The sequence below is a fragment of the Mobula hypostoma genome, chromosome 17 (assembly GCF_963921235.1).
Source record: "Mobula hypostoma chromosome 17, sMobHyp1.1, whole genome shotgun sequence".
Lineage (NCBI taxonomy): Eukaryota > Metazoa > Chordata > Chondrichthyes > Myliobatiformes > Myliobatidae > Mobula > Mobula hypostoma.
The window spans coordinates 45,994,213-46,015,708 of NC_086113.1; the positions used below are offsets into that span (position 1 = coordinate 45,994,213).

General features: G+C 42.8%; 1 protein-coding gene across 1 annotated transcript in view; it reads left to right on the plus strand.

The window, feature by feature from the left end:
* tgfbr2b (transforming growth factor beta receptor 2b) overlaps nucleotides 1-21,496 on the plus strand; it is a 76,029-nt gene that overhangs the window by 22,778 nt on the left and 31,755 nt on the right. The window contains exons 2-3 of the mRNA XM_063069839.1: nucleotides 3,892-4,054; nucleotides 5,593-5,786. Coding sequence (XP_062925909.1) covers nucleotides 3,892-4,054; nucleotides 5,593-5,786 — 357 coding nt within the window. The remainder of the gene's footprint in view (nucleotides 1-3,891; nucleotides 4,055-5,592; nucleotides 5,787-21,496) is intronic.

Consider the following 21,496-nt stretch of genomic DNA (forward strand, 5'->3'; position numbering starts at 1 on the left):
GTTTTGCTGTCCTTCATAATAATTGTGCGTAACCGGGCTTTAAAAAAATACACAGTTGAAATAGTGCAGATCCTGTGGCAGGAGTATGAATAAACAATAACTGCAACTCTGTTGGTTAAAACTCTGACCAGCTCTAACTTTTGATAATTGTGCCATGGTGTGATTACAGCATTGAGCCTTGTACACTGTTGAGGCTTTGGCCTCTTGGTAGTAAAGTTTAACCCATCTTTGCCCGAGGCAAACTGTGAAGCATTGACTCTAATTGTTTCTGAATTTTAGAAATCTGTATTTTATCCAGCTCTTGTAATTGTTTGTATGAATAACCTAATTACACAAGTAGTGTGGGTTAAAAGCATTCCAGCCACTGAGGGCTTTATGAATCTACTCAACTGAGAACAGAAAATATAAGCTGATAATATTCACTTTTTCCCACTCCTTTTCCCTCTCTCACATTATCTCCTTCCCCACCCATGGCTTCCTTCTGGTGCTCCTCCCATCTTTTTCTTCCTTCCACGGCCTTCTCTCTCTTTCACCAATCAACTACTTCCCAGCTCTTTACTTCATCCCCCCCCCCCTCCAAGTTTCACCTATCACCTGGTGTTTCTCTGCCTCCCCACTGCCACACTTAAATCTGCTCCTCAACTTTCTTTTTCCAGTCCTGCCTGAAATGTTTCGGCCTGAAATGTCGACTGTACTTTCTTTTTGCATAGGTGCTGCCTGGCCTGCTGAGTTCCTCCAGCTGTGTGTGTGTGTCAGATTTCCAGCCTCTGCAGACTTTCTCTTGTTTGTGAGCTGATAACATCAGCAATGTTTTACCCACCACATTGATAAGAGGGGGAAAATGCACATCTGCCTGCCTTATAACAGGTGAAAGGCATTTCTCATTTTGTATAAAGATCCAACTGGAAGAGTATTTTACCAGTGGAGAAAGGGATGCTATTGCCTCCTATCATCTAATATGATAAACATAACATTCATTGCTTAAACTTGCTCAGTTTGCTGGAGGCATAGCCTCCAGATTCGGGGGAGTAGATTTGGGATGGAGATGAGGAGGAACTGCTTTTCCCAGAGAGTTGTGAATCTGTGGAATTCTCTGCCCAATGAAGCAGTGGAGGCTACCTCAGTAAATATACTTAAGACAAGGTTGGATAGATTTTTTGCATAGTAGGGGAATTAAGAGTTATGGGGGAATGGCAGGTGGGTGGAGATGAGGTCCTGGCCAGATCAGCCATGATCATATTGAATAGTAGAGCAGGCTTGATGGGCCCGATGGCCAACTCCTGCTCTTATTTCTTATGACTTTTTTCCCTGGATTTTCATCCATGGCCTTGACTCGTAGTATCTCTGTAATCCTTGCCTGTTGGTCACTGTCAAATTTAATTATTCATGACCCATGATTTCCCTTGCGCCTGGCTCTTTTACCCTCCTTTCAGGCATTCTGTAAATCCCTCCCCTCTGACCAAAATCTGCCCAAAATTTTCTACGTCTCTATTAAATTTGGCTTGATAAAACTCCTGTGATGCTCCTTGGGTTATCTTGTTACATTGAACGCTTGTGTGAAAACGAGTTGATCTAGCAGTTTCGACATTCAGAGTATGCCAAAGGCACAGGGGCCATGATTTTTTTTTAGTTAGAGCCGTGCAGACTGACATTCAATACGGTATTGGCAAACTGAGCTCTGTTGTGAAAGGATGTAATACCACTGGAATAACTCAGTGAGACCTAGCCTAAATAAAGGTTGCATTTTTAAATTGATGACAAGTCTCTTATTTGAAAGTGGGGTTTTGGTTTGGGGGTGAGGGAGGGAATAGAATCTAAGTTTGCCATTGTGCTGGAGGTGAATGAGTCATGATGCCTTCACGGCATTGGAGTGCCAGGACACAGACACAGTTTTGAAAAGCAACACACATCAAAGTTGCTGGTGAATGCAGCAGGCCAGGCAGCATCTATAGGAAGAGGTACAGTCGACGTTTCAGGCCGAGACCCTTCGTCAGGACTAACTGAAGGAAGAGCTAGTAAGAGATTTGAAAGTGGTAGGGGGAGGGGAGCACTTGAACACTTCTGTTTTTAAATTACCACCAGAAATTGATTATGCTACTCCATATCTAGAATTCTTTTTCTATAAAGTTATTGCAAATCTTCTTTATCACTTTTTTTTAAAAAGCTGATTATTGAAAAATTATGGTAAATTTATATAAAGTGGATATCTTTCATGGATTTTGGCTGTGTTAGTGAAACAGAATTATCAGTCTAAAATGTATCAAACATTTTTTTTAAAAGTTTAATACGGTTCCAAAATTCTATCCGGTTGCTTTGTGGCACGGGAAATGTGCATTCTGAGCAGGCACCAATTTAGGATTAGTAATTGCACCAGTTATTTAGACTCGGGGTGAATCTGTAACCGAAAAGCATTGATTTAAGATAATTTGTTAAAGAATTTGTTCTGGAGAATATTTAGTTTCAGTTGACTTGTTGGGAGTTGTAATGCATTGTCTGAAGAGATGTTGTAACTACATTCAGTACAGATTTTTAAAAAAGTATTGGCTGCAGCAGACAGGCTAATGTTGTTAACTTTGATTATTAGAAGGCACATGAGGATGCTAAACAAGGTGAGAGCCCGTGGTATCACAGGAACAATGCTAGCATGGATAGAAGATTAGCTAACTGGTAGGAGCCAAAGAGAGAATAAAGGGGCTCTTTTCTGGTTGGCTGGTGACTAGTGTTGTTCTGCAGGGATCAGTGTTGGGACTGCTGCTTTTTATTTTATGTCAATGATCCAGAAGACAATTGATGACTTTGTGGCCAGGTTTGCAGACGATACAAAGGTGGGTGGAGGGGTAGGTAGTGTTGAGGAAGCAGGGAGTCTGCAGAAGGACAGATTAAGAGAATGGGCAAAGAAGTGGCAGATGGAATTGTGTGGGGAAGAGTATGATCATGCGCTAAAATAGAAGGAGCAAGGCGCAGACTATTTTCTCAATGGGGAGAAAATTCAGAGATGGGGACTTGGAAATCCTCGTGCAGGATTCCCTGTGGGTTAATTTGCAGGTTGAGTCTGTGGTAAGGAAGGCAATTTGAGCACTTGTTTCAAGAGGACTAAAGAGCAAGGATGTGATGTTGAGGCTTGATAAGGCAATGTTCAGACTACATTTAGAGTACTGTGAGCAGTTTAGGGCCCCTGATCCTAAGAAAAGTTGTGCTGGCATTGGGGAGGGTCCAGAGGAGGTTCATGAGAATGATCTTGGGAGGGAAAGGGTTAACACTTGAGGAGCTTTTGATGGTCCTGGGCCTACACTTGCTGGAGTTTAGAAGAATGGATGGTGAGGCTCTCATTGAAACCTATTGAAAGGCCTAGATAGCGTGGATATGGAGAGGATGTTTCCTATAATGGGGCGGTCTAGGATCAGAGGGCACAGTCTCAGAATAGAAGAGTGTCGCTTTAGATGAGAGATAAGGAGCAATTTCTTTAGCCAGAGGGTGTTGAATCTGTGGAATACATTGCCACAGACGGCTGTGGAGAACACCATTGGGTATATTTAAAGTGGAGGTTGATAGGTTCTTGATTAGTAAGGATGTCAAAGCTTACAGGGAGAAGTCAGGAGAATTGGGTTGAGAGGGATAGTAAGTCTGCCATATTGGACTCAATGGGCTGAATGGCTAATTCTGCTCCTCTGTTTTATGGCCTGTCTTGAGCAGGACAAATTTGCATAACGTAGGAGAGAGGGATTGTTTCAAACCCAGCTCAGACACCTCCTTCATTGCATCTATAAAACTATTCCTCCCAGATTTAAGCAATTAGATTTGTATAATGTGGGTTCCCCCATTATTTTTAGCAAGAAAGGGCTGACTTATTCTGAAAGATTAATTTTTGTTACTTCCTTTTCTCTTTTCCAGGGAAACAGAAAGACAGTCCTTTCAGTAACATGTTGCATTTCAACGAACTTTGCCGGTTCTGTGACATGGAACCTACCAATTGCACCAATACTGGCTCCTGCATAAGTAACTGCAACAAGAGCTCCATCTGCGAGAGCAGGGATGAAGTGTGTGTCTCAATCTGGTAATGTCTCCCCTTTCACCCTTTCTTCTTGCTTTCTGACTTTTCTGTAGTGAGAACTTTCATCACTGAGGTGTTACTTGAATTCCAGCTTTCAGATCTCTGATAACCAGTGATTGAAATAGTAGATACACACAGTGTGCTGGAGGAAGCTTGGCAGGTTAGGCAGCATCTAATGGGAATAAATAGTCAAAGGTCTGAGCTGAGACCCTTCATTCACGAGTCCTGATGAAGGCTGTCGGCCCAAAATCTCAACTGCTTATTCCTGTCCATAGAAGCTGCCTGACCCGCTGAGCTCCTCCAGCACAATGCCAAATCAAAAAAATTCAAATTAAATCGATTTCAAGTTCAGGTATAATTATCATCCAACCATACATGGACACCGCCAAACGAAACAGCATTCCTCTGGGGCCAGGATGTAAAAACATACACAGCACATTCAAAATAGCATATTCAGAATTGTGTGTTGCTCTAGACTTTCAGCATCTGCAATACCTCATGTCTGTTGAAACAGAAGACGTGGCCTCTTTTTTTCTCTCTCCCATTGCTGTTTGAGGATGCTCAAAGTATTCCCCATATTCCCAAGATTGCAAAAATATTTAATTGCCTGTAAAGAGTTTTAAGCAACATAAATGGCAGCTCCTTCCTTGGGAATTATTATTAGTCTCCAGTAGGAGGTAATTATTGGATACTGCTTGCCAAGTGATCTTCAATGGTAAGGCTAAGGCAAGATGCAAGTCGTAATTGGAGATTTATTCATCCCTTCTTAATTGTTATTTGATTAATTGATCAAAAATGGTGAAAGAGCAGAAACTATCATGTCATTCTAGGGAAAAAATATTTTAATTGCATAAAAGCCTGCAGACCTTTTGAGATTAAATGAGCTGCAACGCCAGTGTCATATTATATTGATTATCCCTCAATCTTCCAAACTCAAATGAACATAAAGAGAAGTATTTAAAGCTGTAACAGATTCCTAGAGGGTAAATCCAAAGATACACTCCCTTCCAGTGCTAGAATCCACAACCAGGGCGATAATGATAAACTGAGTGTAACTTGGAGTGAAGTTTTCCCCGCACGTGTTAGAAGAAATTTGCAATCCTATGTCTTGTCTTTCACCTCAGTACCATTTGTCTGTATCTCCTCCATACTAGTTGGTGACTTAAAGTCTATCATTATGGAGAACTCTCCTAGAACCAGCATTCATTGCCGTTCAGGGGAGGCGGTATGCAATTTCTATAACTTCCTTGAAGTTTTTCCAGCGGTCCCTTTGGAGTGCCTGATTTTAATTTGAACATTATAGCCTTTATTATGGCTACTTCCAGCAGATTTGTTTTCATGGACAGGCTCGAAGGGCCGAATGGCCTACTCCTGCACCTATTTTCTATGTTTCTATATTAAAGTGAAACCCAAGACCTGTAGAGATCATTGGCAAGACCTGGAAAGTAATTGTATCGAGCTTCACAATACTTGCACATTGGATCTCTTTTCGTGTTTGGCTTGACCTATTTTAAAGGCTTCTGCTTTCCCTTGACCTGCAGGAGGAAGCAAGATGCCAATGTGACTATAGAAACTCTGTGCCACAATCCAGCATACCCTCTGTATGGACACGTGCTGGATGACTACAATAATACAAGATGTGAGATGAAAGAAAAGAAGGCTCGGGGTTCTGTGTTCTACATTTGCTCGTGCTCAAAGGAGGCAGAATGTAATGACAAGCTGATATTCACAGATGGTGAGTTGCATCAGATAATGAAATGTTTGGTGATGTGATTTGGAATTTTGTTCCTTCTTCAGTCTCGCAGCTTTTGGAGATCTCCACATCTCTTTCCACTTTGCATACCCAGTGTTTCCATTTCAACTTCTGGAATTCATGCTTTGAAATGCCTGGGGCTACACTCTCTGGAATTCCTTTACAAAACCTACTGCCTCTCTACCTCTGTCAACCTCTTAAAACATTCTGTTCCAGGCCTTGGATGTTTTATTTCACCCAAATCTGTCGTCTTCATCACCCCCACCCCCCCAAAGTTAGTTGTTTCAATATTGCCAGCAGTGTCTTCAGTTGGTCAGAACCATGACCTTGAATTTCATCTGAACCTTTTTCAGGAAGGATATTTGTTTAAAAACCTCTTTGACAATGCATTTGTTTATGCCATTTCCTAAAGTAGTCTGTGGAAATTCTGTTCAGTAACATTCCTGTGCAGTGGCTCAGAATGTTTTGCTATCTTAGAGATGGAATATATTCTATTATATTTCCTTTGGTCCTGGGTATAAATCAATTTAATTGTTTGGGTTTCGGGTTTTGGATGGCAGTCTGCACCTCCTTTTGTCACTGTATTGGTTGTCAGAAAACCTGGAAGCCTTTCTATAGGTTTTAATCTTGCTTACAGCACCAGATGTAAATTAACTGACAAATTTATGTAACAACACAATCGATTTTATTGCGATCTGATACCTTGAGACTGTGAATGCTTCTGACTGCCAACCCCTCCTTGGTACTTGCCTTTGTTTGCAGGTAGCTATGAGCTTAAGTTATTGTCACAAAAGGAAAGAATACTCAAGTTATCAGCTTGAATCTTTTTATTTGGAGGTCCCATGAATTTGTTAGAAAGCGATGCTACTTTAACTTGGGAGTGAAGGCACCTTGACCTGGGGTTCCAGCAGACATTGGGTTATGTTGTAAGCCTATGTGTAACTGAGAATGAAAATGGGTTTTCTGCTCAGGTCAGACATTGTCTTGGAGATTTTGTTAACTGAGTGATCAATAGTAAAAAAATTGGGAGCAGTAGTTGAATAGTTCACTCTTTAGGTTCCTTCACCATTCAATGAAAGCTTGGCTGGTATAAATATTCTCATTCTATCCCAATACCCCTTGATGTCTTTTAATGTCTAGAAATTTGTCTCCTTATGTTAGCTCAGTAGCATTTTTCCCCTCAGATTCACCATCCCTTGTGGGAAATAATTCCTTCTTGAAAACAAAACCATTAGACTCGAGGACAGCTTTTATCTCACTGTTATCAGACTCTTGGTTGGATTTCTCATCTGTGAAAGATGAACTCTTGAACTTCTCACCGAAGCCCTCACATTTTGCTTGTCTACCAGCACTGCACGTTCCCTGTAACTGCAACATGATATTCTGCATTCTGCTTTGTTTTGACTACCTTCATGTCATTTTTTTTAATGGCATGATCTTTATGCAGTCTATCACTAACCTTGGTACACGTGACAACAATTAAATCAATACCAATGTCTGCCCTCCTCATCAGCGACTTCAGTCTTTGGTTTCTGTAGTATCCACCAGCCTACTGACCAGGGAAAACATTCCCCCCGCCCCCTGTATTTAGTCTGTCTAATTCTGTCAAAACTTTGTTAATTTCAATGACATCTCTTATTCCTCTAAGGTAGTGGATTCAGCCCAGTACATCACAGGTAAAGCCCTCCCAACCATTGAGCACATTTACATGAAACGTTACTGTAGAAAGACAGTATCCATCATCAAAAATCCTTACCACCCAGGCCACACTCTTTTCTCACTGGTGCCATCAGGTAGAAGGTATAAGAGCCTCAGGACTCTCACCCCCAGGTTCAAGAACAGTTACTACCCCATAACCATCAGGCTCCTGTTGAAAAGGTGATAACCACACTCATTTGCCCATCCATTGAGGTGTTCCGACAACCATATCCCACTTAAAGAAATCCTTATCTTGCTGTTTCATATTCTCCTTATTTATTGCAATTTATTTTCATTTGCACAGTTTGTTGTCTTCTGCACTCGAACTGATCTTTCATTGATCCTGTTATTGTTAGTATTCTATAGATGTGCTCAGTATGCCTGCTGGAAAATGAATCTCGTGGTTGTATATGGTGACATACATGTGCTTTGATAATAAAGTTTAATTAGAACTTTAAACTCGAGTGAATATAGGGCCATTCAACCAATATCATTTTAACAATGTTGCTATCTCCAGAATCAATTTGAGGCTTTGTACTGCATTATAGCAAATATCTCATCCTTTGAGTTAAGAAGACTAAAGCAGTACACAATATTACAATGTCCCTGAAGGATCCGAGCTAGTTACGATGACACTTATTTCCAAAATGATGACTGTAAATTTATTATCAAAGGACATATAAATCACCATATACAACCCCGAGATTCATTTTCTTGTGGGCATACTCAGTAAACCTAAAGAATAATAACATTACAAAATCAGTACAAGGCCGCCCAACTTAGCAGTTCAGCCAGAGTGCAGAAGATGACAAACTGTGTGCGAGTAAAAAAAGAAAGAAATAATAAATAAATAAATAAACAAACAAACAAACAAACAAGCAATGAATACCAAGAACATGGGATGAAGAGTCCTTGAAAGGGAGTCCATAGGTTGTGGGAACTTTTCAATGATGGGGCAGGTGAAGTTGAATGATGTTGATAAGTCTGATGATTGAGGGGTAATGAATGTTCCTGAACCTGGTGGCATGAGGCCTGAGGCTCCTGTACCACCTTCCTGATGGCAGCGGTGAGAAGAGAGCATGTCCTGGGTAGTGATGATGGAGCCAGCTTTCCTGTGACAGGGTTCCATGTAGCTGTGCTCAATGGTGGGGAGGGCTTTGCACGTGAAGGATTGGGACACATCCACCACTCTTTGTCTGATTTTTTTCTATTTAAAGACATTGCATTTTCCACACCAGGCTGTGATGCAGCCAGACAATATACTCTCCACTACACATCTATAGAAGTTTGTCAAAGTTTTAGAAGTCATGCCGAATCTCCACAAACTCCTAAACTGGAGGTGCTGCCGTGCTTTCTTCATAATTGCCCTTATTGCCCTTGCATGCTGGGCCCTGGCTAAGTCCTCTGAAATAACAACACAGAGGAATTTAAAGTTGCTGACCCTCTCCTCCTCTAATTCTCCAATGTGGACTGGCTTGTGGACACCCCCGCCCCCTCCAGTTTCCTCCTCCTGAATTCAATAATCAGCTCCTTGGTCTTGCTGACATTGAGTGGGAGGTTGTTGTCATGGCACCAGCCAACCAAATTTTCAATCTCCCTACTGTATGCTGATTCATCGCCACCTTTGATTCGGCCTATGACAGTGGTGTCAGCAACAAGGTTAAGTATGGCATTGGAGCTGTGCTTAGCCACACAGTTGTAAGTGTAAAGTGAGTCGAGCAGGGGGCTAAGCACACAGCCTTGTGGTGCACCTGTGCTGACGGAGATTGTAGAGATGTTACCAGTCTGAGTGAGACCTATTGCACATCTTGATCTACTGAGCCAAACCATTTTTTTCCCTAATGCTCTGATTTTACAAGGAAGGCCACCCGACTTTTTTAGATGTCATTCCAAAATATCAAAGATCCTTCAGCATTCTTCTCCCTTCCTTAGTCGCCTTGTAGCCATGATTCTGTGATTGGAGTTGTATCAGTTTACAATCTATCTTCATTCTCATGTTCAGGTACAGCAAATTTCATTGTTGTCTCAAACATTTTTTAACAAAGTTTTTTGTAGCCATATTTGCCTTATTCCATTTTTTTTTATTTCTGAAGCCTATGTATTGGTGCAGTCCTTTCTTTGTGTTCTCTATCCATTCCTGGTGTAATTTGGTTATCTTTATCCAAATTACTCTCCTACTCTGCCTGCTTTCGCTTTCTTTTCAGCGTTCTAGATTCCCCTCTGCCGATCTCTTCCTGGTGGAGGTGACCATTGTTAACAGGACTGATAACTGGGGGCATTTCTAAAGGGGAGAAGAACAGGAGCTCGACACCAGGTTCATAGAATTTGAGAGCTGTTGGTGTGTCGGGCCATGCTATTCGTGTTGGTGCCACTTCTCCAAGCACAAGGTTCCCCCCACACCGTACTTCTCCCGTTTCTCTTTCAGTCCTGTAAATCCTTTCCTGTGCTCTCCCTATCTCGTTTGAAAGCTGCAGTTGAATCTGCCTGCATTGCCAGCCCTGCTAGTGCATTCTGGACTCCAAATACACTGCGTTTTGTTTCAGAAAGAGTTCACCTAATCTACTTTTTGGTTCTTTTTGCCTTTATGCCCTGGGAATAAGTTCTCTCCATTCACCCTGTATCAGATCCCCTCTCAACTCCTCTGCTACAAGGGCAGTTCCAGTTACTCCACTCTTTCTCCAGGTGACTAAGTTCATCTCTGGAATCATTCCTGTTGGGATTCTCCTGCACCCTGTCTAACCCTTTCACCTTTCCTAAAGAGTTGTTTCTGCAACAGGATACAGTACTCTGTGGTTAACCTAGCGTTCACCATGCTCTCATGCTATGCCTGTCTGTATAAAACCCAAGATCCCATGTGTTTTGTTTTTAATAAAAAACCAGAACTATTTTCTCTCCCATCAGGCACCCGTCTGCCCTCTTCTTACAGCCTGCCTGTATCTTGTTGAAGCCCATTAATATCCTCCAATCGGAGGCCGGGATTTAAACAGTTTGTTTTCTGCCTTTATTTCCTGGGAGAGAGACTGAATTGGTGGCTAGAACTTGATGGTTTGTGGTGGGGAATTGAAGGCAAAAGTCACTGGCTCCCCAGTGTTGAGGGAAATTCCTTCTCGTCCAGTGCTGGATGTGGGACAAGCAATCTGGCCAATCGGACATTGGGATTACAGTTGGCTGCGACCCGTGGGAAGGCCATTACTAAACGTTGGCAATCCCAGGAACAGACTCAAAGTGGAAGGAGGCTGCTTTCTGTCAATTTAACTCCTCAAAGGCCAGTTTTGTTTTTAAAATGCCCCAAAGTGAGGTGGAAGGCACTGGTTAATCGCCATTTGACAATCCCAGCTGTCCTCCCTCTTCCTAAGTGAAAACAGACTCTGCAGCTTGTGTTGCGCACTGCATCTGTGGTTGGAGGCAAATCGTACGTCTGATCTCAGACATGTGGTTTCCTGTCTGTGTTTAAATTTACTAGCACATCAAAGCCTGCTACCACTCGACCATGTTTACAAGCAGATAATACTGTCTCTCATTTATTGTGGGCTGACTGATGTCCAACTCCAGTGTCTCAAAAGTTGGCTCTTTCTGAACTTTTTTATTGGCTCCTTTAAAGTACAGACTGAACTTGTTATCTGTTGTGCACAAGTTGAAACTCAGTAAGCTGCTTCTCAGTTCAAGATATTTCTTTTCACTCGACCAGCCATTCCTGCTCTCTGTCCACTATTGTCCCCATATAAATAACACTGCTGTGTAGCATTTTCGTATTTATCAATTATTATCACCAGCTCTTTTCCTTCCTCACCCCCTCCCCCCTGCCAATTTATACCTAACCTTAATCACAACCACAACTTAAAAGCTCTTGCTGCATTTACCAGCACAATAGATTTTAGAGAAAGTTGCATCCAATATAAAGATGTAGCACATAACAAGGACGATGGTCACAGTCTGTTCCTCAAAGCTCCCAAGGCTCACCTTCAGAAACTGTTTCTTTCCCCCTTCCCACTGTGTGTCTGTTGCCTTGGCCTCAGTCTGGTCACAATAGCCTTGCTCAATTTTGGTCCTAGTTCCACATCAAACAAATGTCTGTCGGACTTTTTAAAAGTCTGATTCTTTCGGGAAGTCTGTGGTGCTTTGTCTGAACTTCCTCAGCCCCCTGCACTGGAATGTATTGCAAAGCACGTTCACCCTCTTCTGGAAACCAATAAACAGTCTGACTTAAAATAAGCTCAGTTTCATTTGCTTCTGACAGTTTGTTCTGCTGTGCTTTAAATTGACAATAGGCAGCAACCCAGGCTGACTTGAAAGCTCTGGGCTATTTTCCCACACCTTTTGCCTGTTGCCAAAATAAGTCAAGCCTCGTGAATAGGGCCAGGGAGTGGTTTAGGAATGCATCCTCCAAAGACTCCCAGCATTTGCGCACAAATCCTACAAACCTAGCTGGCCCCCTTTTTGGCAAAGAGTTTGGGCCAGCCCTTTTTTTTAACAGTGAGGTGTGTGTTATTTACACAGCTGTCCAAACACGCTTGCCTGAAGTGTATCTGTTGTGACCAAATATTACTGTTGCTAAAAGGTTGGGGCTGATGCATCAAGGACATTTTCTACCATCATTGCCTAGCCTTGGCTCAGTGCTGTCCCATTTGCCTTTTGAGTAAACGCATGGTTTCAAGGTCTCCTCTCGACCATACCGCCCAAGTTTGCTTCCATCGCAATACAGAGGGAGTCCCGTGTAACCAATGGTGTCATTGTACGAAACTCTGTCTGTCATGTACCTCTACAGCACTATTTTGAAGAGCAAGACTTTTCTTGTCAGTAGTGTGGCTGCTACTCCTGAAACAGCATCTCTGACTGAGCAGATGATCTGTATTTTTTTATCACATTACTGTTTCTGGGACCTTTCCCTGTGTGAACTGCTCACTTGCTTCCAAAGGTGCACTAGTGAAGACAATTGAAAGGTTTGCTTGCACATTTTGCAGGGCTCTAGATTTTAGTAAAATCCTGCCAATCTGAAGTTGGAGACTCTTTGCCTCCCTGAGCAAGCCTACTTAGTCTAGCATTTGGTTCCTTGGTGCTTAAGGCAAAGTGATGCTCAACTGTTGTTACTACCACTCTTTGCTCTTGGGTGACCTGCTCTGCACCCAATGCACCTATTGTGAAATTCCCACTTGTGTTCTAATCCTCGCCCCCCCCCCCCCGTAATGGGTGTGTTTAAAAGCGAAAGACAGAACTTGAATCACAAGCACCCAGAGTCATAGTGTTATACATCATGGAAACAAGCTCTTTGTCCCAACATGTTGCTGCTAAACAAGCTGCCTTCCTGAGTGAATCGCATTTGCCAGCACGGCCCATGTCCCCCTCCTGTCCGGACAGCAATAAGTGCTGTAGTTGCACCTGCCACTAAAACGCTCCCTGTCCCCACAACCCTCTGGGTATGTTATTTTTTTTTAAATTGCCCCACTCATGTTTTAGGATCCCCTGGCCTGGGAAAATTACTGTAATTATGACCCTTGTGATTTTATGAACATCTAAAAGGTCACCTCTCAGCCTCCTTTAGTTTTAGGGAAAACAGGTATAGTGTTTAACTCGAGTCCTCCAGACCCTTTTCTGCACCCTCTCTCGTTTAATCATGTCATTCCTATGGTGTGGCTGTCAGATCTACACACAATACTCGAAGTACGTTCTCACCCATCTCTTGTAGAGCTGTGACTTGATTTCACCCAAATCTTGTACTCACTGCCTCAAATGGTGAAGATAAGTGTGCCATACACCTTCTTCATTGCCCTGTCTGACCGTGTTATCACTTTCAAGGAACTACCTACATGTCCTCCGTTCTCTCTCCTATACAACACTGCCCAAGGCCCTGCCATTCACTGTGTGCATCCATCCCTGATATTATCACTTTGCACTTGTCAGAGGTGAATTCTATCTGCCATTTGCTTTTGCCCACTTTCCCGGTTGGTTTGGATCCTTTTGCAATCTTAGACAGCCTTCTTCACTGTCCACTACACCACCTATATTGGTGTCACTGCAAAGGTATTAACCGTACCATCTGTATTCTTGTCCATATAGTTAATAGATGTGGCAAACAGGGGATCCAGCATTAATCCCTGCAGCCTACCACTGGTCCAGACCTCCAATCATAAAAAAAAACAGACCTCTACCACAGCAACACAAACAAAATGCTGGAAGAACTCAGTTTGGGCAGGCAGCATCTGTGGAAATAAACAGTCGACGTTTCAGGCCGAGACCCTTCCTAACATAAGAAATCGGAGCAGGAGTCGGCCATCTGGCCTGTTGATCCTGCTCTGCCATTCAATAAGATCATGGCTGATCTGGCCATGGACTTACCTCCACCTGCCTGCCTTTTCCCCATAACCTTTAATTCCCCTACTATGCAAAAATCGCTCCGGAGTCCGGCTGGTGGCACAGTGTCATCAGCGCCAGACTTCGGAGCGAAGGTTCCCGAGTTCAAATCCAGTCAGGCCGCTCCCAGGCACGCTTTCCATCCGTGCCGGGTTGAGTATCGAGCTTGCAACTCGGCCTCGTAAAAAAAAAAAGACTGCGCTGTGAGAAGGATGTGGGGGACCACTCACAGAATCTTTCCTTTAAGACAACCACTTGAAAAAGTGGTCGCCGAGGCTCTGGCAGAGTATGGCACACAAAAAAAAATGCAAAAATCTATCCAACCTTGTTTTAACTATATTTACTGAGGTAGCCTCCATTGCTTCATTGGGCAGAAAATTCCACAGATTCACCACCATCTGAGAAAAGCAGTTCCTCCTCATCTCCATCTGTTCCCCTCTATACACTGCGCTCGTTATATCCTCAAAGAACTCCAGTAAGTTTGTCGAACAGGACCTGCCTTTACTGAATCCATGCTGCATTTGCCTGATGGATCCATTTCTTTCCAGATGCTTCGTTATTTCTTTTTTAATGATAGCTTCAAGCTTTTTCCCAACTACAGATGTTAAACTAATAGTTACCTATAGTTACCTACCTTTTTCCTACATCCTTTTTTGAACTGTGGCGTGACATTCACTGTCTTCCAATCTGCTGGGACCTGCCCAGAGTCCAGAGAATTGTGGTAAATTATCACCAAAGCCTCTACTATAACTTTGACCCATTTCTTTCAGTAGCCTGGGATGCATTCCATCAGGACCAGGAGACTTGTCTATCTTCAGCCCACAAATTTGGTCAGCACTACCTATTAAGTGAATGCTATTGTATCGAGGTCCTCACCTCCCATCGTATCCATAACATCTCTCTTTGGCATGTTAGTCGTGTCCTCCACCGTGAAGACCGACCCAAAATAGTCATTCAAAGCCTCTGCCATTTCCTCATTACCCAATATCAATTCCCCCTCTCCTCCTCTAAGGAACCTATGTTCACTTTAGCCACCATTTTCCACTTTATATAATTATAAAAACTTCTACTATCCGTTTTTATATTTTGTGCTAGCTTACTTTCAGAATCTATCTTTCCTTTCTTTATTGCTGGCTTAGTGGTTCTTAGAATTGATTTTAAGATTCTCCTGTTTGTTTATAAAGCCCTAAATGGGCTGCCCCCCCCCATCACAGACCTTCTAACCCCTTATTCTACTTCCTGGTCCCTCAGGTCAGCTGACTTGGGGCTCCTGGCTGTCCCATGATCTAAACTTAAGCTTGGGTGACCGTGCCTTTGTGCTATTGTAGCCCCTAGACTGTGGAACAGCATTCCCCTCCCTATCAGATCTGACCCCTCCATCGACTCTTTTAAATCCAGGCTCAAAACTTACTCTTATTCACTAGTGTTTGAATCCTCCTGATGTGGCTGATTTTTGACTTGTGCCTCGGCCCTGGTGTTTGTTTCTTTTGTGCCTATAAGCTGTTTGCCTTGTTGGTTATGTCTGTGTTTTTTGTATTTGTGATTTTAGCTATCTGCTCTGATCTGTACAGCACTTTGGTCAACGTGGGTAGTTTTTAAATGTGCTACATAAATAAATTTGACTTGACTTTGTCGCTTTTTAAAGTTTTCCCAAACTTCCAGTTTCCCACTACTCTTGGCGACTTTGTATGCCCGAGCTTTTAGTTTGATGCCTTCCTTTATTTCCTTAGTTATCCATGGCTGGCTCTGCCCATCCTTTACTGTCCTTGCTTTTAACTGGAATATACTCTTGTTGAACACCATGAAAAATCTCTTTGAAAGTCTTCCACTGTTCCTCAACCATCCCACCATATAGCCTGTGTTCCCAGTCTACACTAACCAAATCCTCCCGCATCCCATTGTAGTCTCCATTGTTTAGGCATAATACACTGATTTTAAATTGAACTATTGCACCCTCCTTTTGTATGAGAAACTCAATCATACTGTGATCACTCTTTCCAAGAGGGTCCCTAACTACAAGATCACTAATTTTACCTGTGTCATTACTTAAGACCAGATCCAAGATAACACGTTCCCTTGTTGGTTCAGTAACATGCTGTTCAAAGATGTTACAGAACTGAGACATGAAAACATAGAAAACCTACAGCACAATACAGGTCCTTCAGCCCACAAAGCTGTGCTGAACATATCCTTACCTAAGAAATTACCTAGAGTTACCCATAACCTTCTGACTCCTTCCTCCAAGCCAATCTTGCATTCAGTTGGTTAGCCCCCCCTGGATCACAGATGTTCGAAATGTTCAGACCAGCCTATCATGTGCGACCTTGTCAACAGCCTTGTAGACACATAAGTTGTTCTACTATTATCAGTCACCTCTTCAAAAAAAAACACACACACACAATCATGGCACTGTCACTCGTGCACAATGCAATGCTGACTATCCTAGTCAATCCTTGCCTTTCCAAATGCGGGTAGAATGCCTTCCAGTAAGTTATCTGTCACTGATGTTGGACTCTCAGGCTGGTGGTTCTGTGGTTTGTGCTTACAGTCCTTAAATACAGACAGAACTATACTCCCATGTCTTTTTGGTCAGGATAAGAGCATGGGGGACTGTTACAGGATATCTGCTTCACAGCAGGTGAGCTGAGGACTCCATTCCAAATGTGTAATAAATTAGACTCGGTTCCTGATAGTAGCCCATGAGAGATTACTACCAGGAGTAAATAATTTGCTGCAGACAGTGTTATTTTTCACTGTTCTCATTAATTTGCAGACAGCATTCACCCGTGTTGGCCCATCAAGTATAAATACAAAAGTAAGGTGTTTTTTTTAAATAAGTAATGGTTCACTGGCAAAGTACAAATCAGGTGGAAAACATGCAAGGCTTTATGCACTGCTTACAGCTCTGGAGAGGATATTGCAATCTCTGTGCTGCGCTTGTGTTACAGTATCTATTGCAGTTATCTGCCTGGGCTGTTTAAGAATCAGTCATTCCTTTAAGCCTTCTTGATTTGCATAAGACAGAGGAGCAGGTTTGAGCTGTTTGGCCAATCGAGTCTGCCCCAGCATTCCATCATCATTGATTTATTTGCCCTCTTAACTCCACTCTCTTGCCTTCTCCCTGTAACTCCTGATGCCCTTACTAATAACCTACTGTATCAACCTTCACTTTAAATACACACAATGACTTGAACTTCACAACCGTGGCAAATAAAAATTGCACACACTTGCCACCCTCTGACTAAAGAAATCCCTCCTGATCTCTGTTCTAAAGGGATGTTCTTCTTTTCTGAGGCTGTGCTCTCTGATCCTAAACTCTCCCATTATTGGAGACATTCTCCTCACCCCTACTCTGTCTGGGCCTTTCAATATTCGATATGTTTCAATGAGAATTCCCAGCCCCCATTCTTCTTAACTCCAGTGAGTACATGCCCAGAGGAATCTAACGCTAATCATACATTTGCAAGCAAAAGTTTGTGAACCTTCTGCAATTACCTGCATTAATTACTCATAAAATGTGGTCTGATCTTCATTTAAGTCACAATAATAGACAAATACAATCTGCCTAAACTAGTAACACAAACAATTGTACTTTTCATATCTTTATTGAACACATTGTTTAATCATTCACAGTCCAGGCTGGGGTACTGCAAGTCTGTGTCTTTGCTGTTGCTTTGCTGCACGCTTGAGTGCTCGGTGGTGGGCGCCGATACCTTTTTTTTTTGCTAGTGGGGGAGGGGGGATCTTTGCTTGCTGCCACTTGTGCGTGGGAGGGAGGGGAGCTGGGGGGGGTGCGATTTTGGGGTTTCAACATTTAACTGTCATTCATTCTTTGGGGCACTCCTCTGTTTTCGTGGATGGTTGCAAAGAAAAAGCATTTCAGGATGTATATTGTATACATTTCTCTGACATTAAATGTACCTTTTGAAACATATGTGAACCCTTGTATTTAATAATTGGTAGAACCTCCTTTAGCAGCAATAACCTCCACCAAAAGTTGCCTGTAGCTGCTGATCAGACTTGCACAATGGCAAGGAAGAATTTTTAGACCATTTCTCCATACAAAACTGTTCCAGTTAATCAATATTTCTGGGATACGTTGCATGAACATCCCCCTTCAGGTCATGGCAGGGCATCTCAAGTGGGTTAAGGTCTGGACCCTGACTTGGCCATTCCAAAACACACATTTTCTTCATTTTAAACCATTCTGCTGTTGATTTACTCTTGTCTTTTGGATCATTGTCTTTTTGCATCATCCAACTTCTACAAACGTTTGTATTAAGCTTCAGGTGACAGACTGCTACCCTGACATTCTCTTGTAAAATGTCTTGATGCAATTTTGAATTAATTGTTCCCTCAGTAATTGCAAGCTGTCCAGGCCCTGAGGCAGCAAAGCAGCCCCAAACCATGATGCTCCTTCCACCATGCTTCACAGTTGGGATGAGGTTTTGCTGTTGGTGTGCAGTGCCCTTTTCCCTCCAAGCGTAGCAATGTGCATTTCTGCCAAGAAGTTCAACTTTTGTCTCATCTGTCCACAGAATATTGTCCCAGAAGCATTGTGGAACATCCAGGTGATATTTTGCAGACTTGAGATGTGCAGCAATGTTTTTTTTTAGAGAGCAGTGGTTTCCTCCATGGTGTCCTTCCATAAACATCATTCTTGTTCAGTGTTTTTCTTATAGTGGACACATGAACAGACTTCAGCAAGTTCTAGAGATTTCTGCAGGTCTTTTGCTGTTAGCCTTGGGCTCTTTTTCACCTCCTTCAGCTCTTGTGCTCTTGGTGTGATCTTTGCAGGATGCCCACTTTAGGGAGAGTAGCAACAGTACTGAATTTCCTCCATTTGTAGACAATTTCTCTTACTGTGGACTGATAAATGCTCGGGTCTTTAGAAATGCTTTTGTAGCCTTCTCCAGCTTCATGCATCTCTACAGTTCTTCAAAGGTCCTCTGAAAATTGTTTTGATCAAGGCTTGGTGCATATAAACAGATATTTCTTGAAGGGTAGGCTCTGCCAATAACCTGACTTAGTGCGTCTTTTTTATAGGGCAGGGCACCTCTACAACCCACACCTCCAATCTCATCTCATTCATTGGAACACCTGACTCCAAATAGCTTTTGTAGAAGAGGTTCACATACTTTTTCGAAACTAGGCTGTGATTGCTTAAATGGTGTGCTCAGTATTGATGAGAAGAAGTACAACTGGTTGTGTTACTAGTTTAGACAGAGTGTGTTTGTCTATTACTGTGACTTGGATGAAGATCAGACCACCTTTGATGAGTAATTAATGCAGAAAACCAGCTAATTGCAAAGGGTTCACAAACTTTATCTTGTAACTGTACATTAACCCTGTTATCTTTCCTGTGATGCCATGAGTTCTTGTTTAGCAGCCTTAAGTGCGACACCTTGTCAAAAGCCTTCTGAAAAAACAAATAACCAACATCCACTGACTCTCCTTTGCCTATCCTGCCTGTTATTTCCTCAAAGAATTCCAACAGATTTGTCAGGAAAGATTTCCCCTTGAGGAAACCATGCTGACCACAGCTCATTTTATCATGTGCCTCCAAGTACCTCTACTTCATCCTAAATAAAGGACTTTAACATTTTACCAGCCACCGACGTTGGGCTACCTGGCCTATAATTTCCTGTCTTTTGTTTCCCTCCCTTCTTAAAGAGTGGAGTGGCATCTGCAATTTTCCCTTCTTCTGGAACCATTCCAGAATCTAGTGATTCTTGAAAGATCATTACTAATGCCTCCGTAATCTCCTAAACTACCTTTTTGAGAGCCCTAGAATGAGCGCTATTTGGTCCACATGATGTCTACCTTCAGACCTTTCAGCTTCCCAAGCACCTTCTCCTTATTATTAGTGATTACACTCACCCCGTCCCCGACACTCGAATTTCTGGCACACTGCTAGAATCCTCCTCAATGAAGACTGCCGCAAAATACTCCTTCAGTTCATCTGTTATTTCTTTGTCCCTTCAGTACTACCCTACCAGTGCCATTTTCCAGCTGTCTGATGCCCATTCTTGTCTTTCTTTAACTCTTTATATCTGGGGGGGGGGGGGGGAGAAAAACTTCTGGTGTCCTCAGTAGTATATATTATTGGCTAGATTACCTTCTGATTTCAGCTTTTCTGTCGTTATGGTCTTTTGGTTCCCTTCTGGCTTTTAAAAGCTTCTCAATCCTCTCGCACTCCTGTGAATTTTTGCTATTTTACTTTTATACTGGCTTTGACTTCCCTTGTTAGCCATGGTTGCCCCATCGTTCCTTTTCGGAAGCTGCTGCTTCTTTGGGGTGAACAGATCCATAACTTGTACTACTGTTCGAAACTCTGAAAGTCCTTTGTGATTCATGTAGTACCTACATTTGTCCTGTGAAGCATAGTTGGTTTGATTCCTGGACTGTTTAGCTCCATTGAAGGTTGAACACTCTGAGCAGTGAGAGTGGTGAGAGTTGCTGAGTACACACGTAGTCCTTCCCACACACTTTTACAGGAAATGCTTTCCTCTTTGTTGTACCTTCTTGGGCCCATAGGATCTCCCAGGCACCTTGCACTCAATGAGGTCCCTTTTATAGATGATAGAGAAAGGTACCTACACTGCATGCAGCCAGATGTTGCGAGTAGAAATGTGATAATGATCTGATAACATGGATTAGATGCTGGCTGATACAAGAATGAGGGCTTGAGGATTGAGAGGCTTTTAAAAGAATGAGACCCTTGACCTTTGAAATACTCCAGCGAAATCTTTTCACTTTAGACAAGCATTTAAAACCTCAACTGAAAGAAACTCCTTCTGACTGCCCAGCACTCCCACTTTGCCATGTGGGAATCTTCTCCCAAATTATGTATCCATGCCTTTTTGGCTGAGATCTTAAACCCATAACTTTCTGACCTCAAAGCAACATGGTGGCCCATGAAGACAATGGATGCAGAAGAGCGATTGATGAGATGTAATGGTTCCTTAAGTTCAGGGGAGCTAGTTGGGATAAGCTCCCACTACCCATTAAATGCGCCTAATGGTGTATGTCTCAAACAGCCTCTGACAACCAAGTCCAGTTCCTGGCCTTCACATGCGGCTTAGCTACTAAGCCCGGGGGAACCATTTCTACTGACAGGAGAAGGGGCAAATGCGGGCTGTTAGCATCTTAAAACCAGTTGCCTCAGGCTGATGGGGCTCGTCAGCCATGGTTGGCATCTCGTCTAGGAAAGGGGAAAGCTCTGATCTCAAAGCTCTGCTGCCTTGCGGTTATACCCACCTGTGGGGATGGCTGCAGGAGTAAACCCAGAGGAAAAATCCTGAGCAGCAGTCCCTGAGGCAGTCCTACAAAGAGTACTGCTCCGACAGGCAACTCCTGCGACGCCGCCAGTGCCAAACTATACCGGTTTCTGTCGTTCCCTTGGATTCTTCAGCTGTGTGGGGAGCGGGAGCCTGCTGCATGGGCAACAAGTTGCTCTTCATGTCAACTGGCCTGGCCTGCGTGTGGACTGTGTATCACGTGGACAGCTAAAATGCCATAGCCATGATTGACCCCCAACTAACGGGCCTCATAATCTTTCCCGAAACCAACTTCATATTATAGACTGAACAAAGTTCCGAAAGGTTATTGGAAAATTTAACAGTTAAGTAGGCGCTGACGTGTTC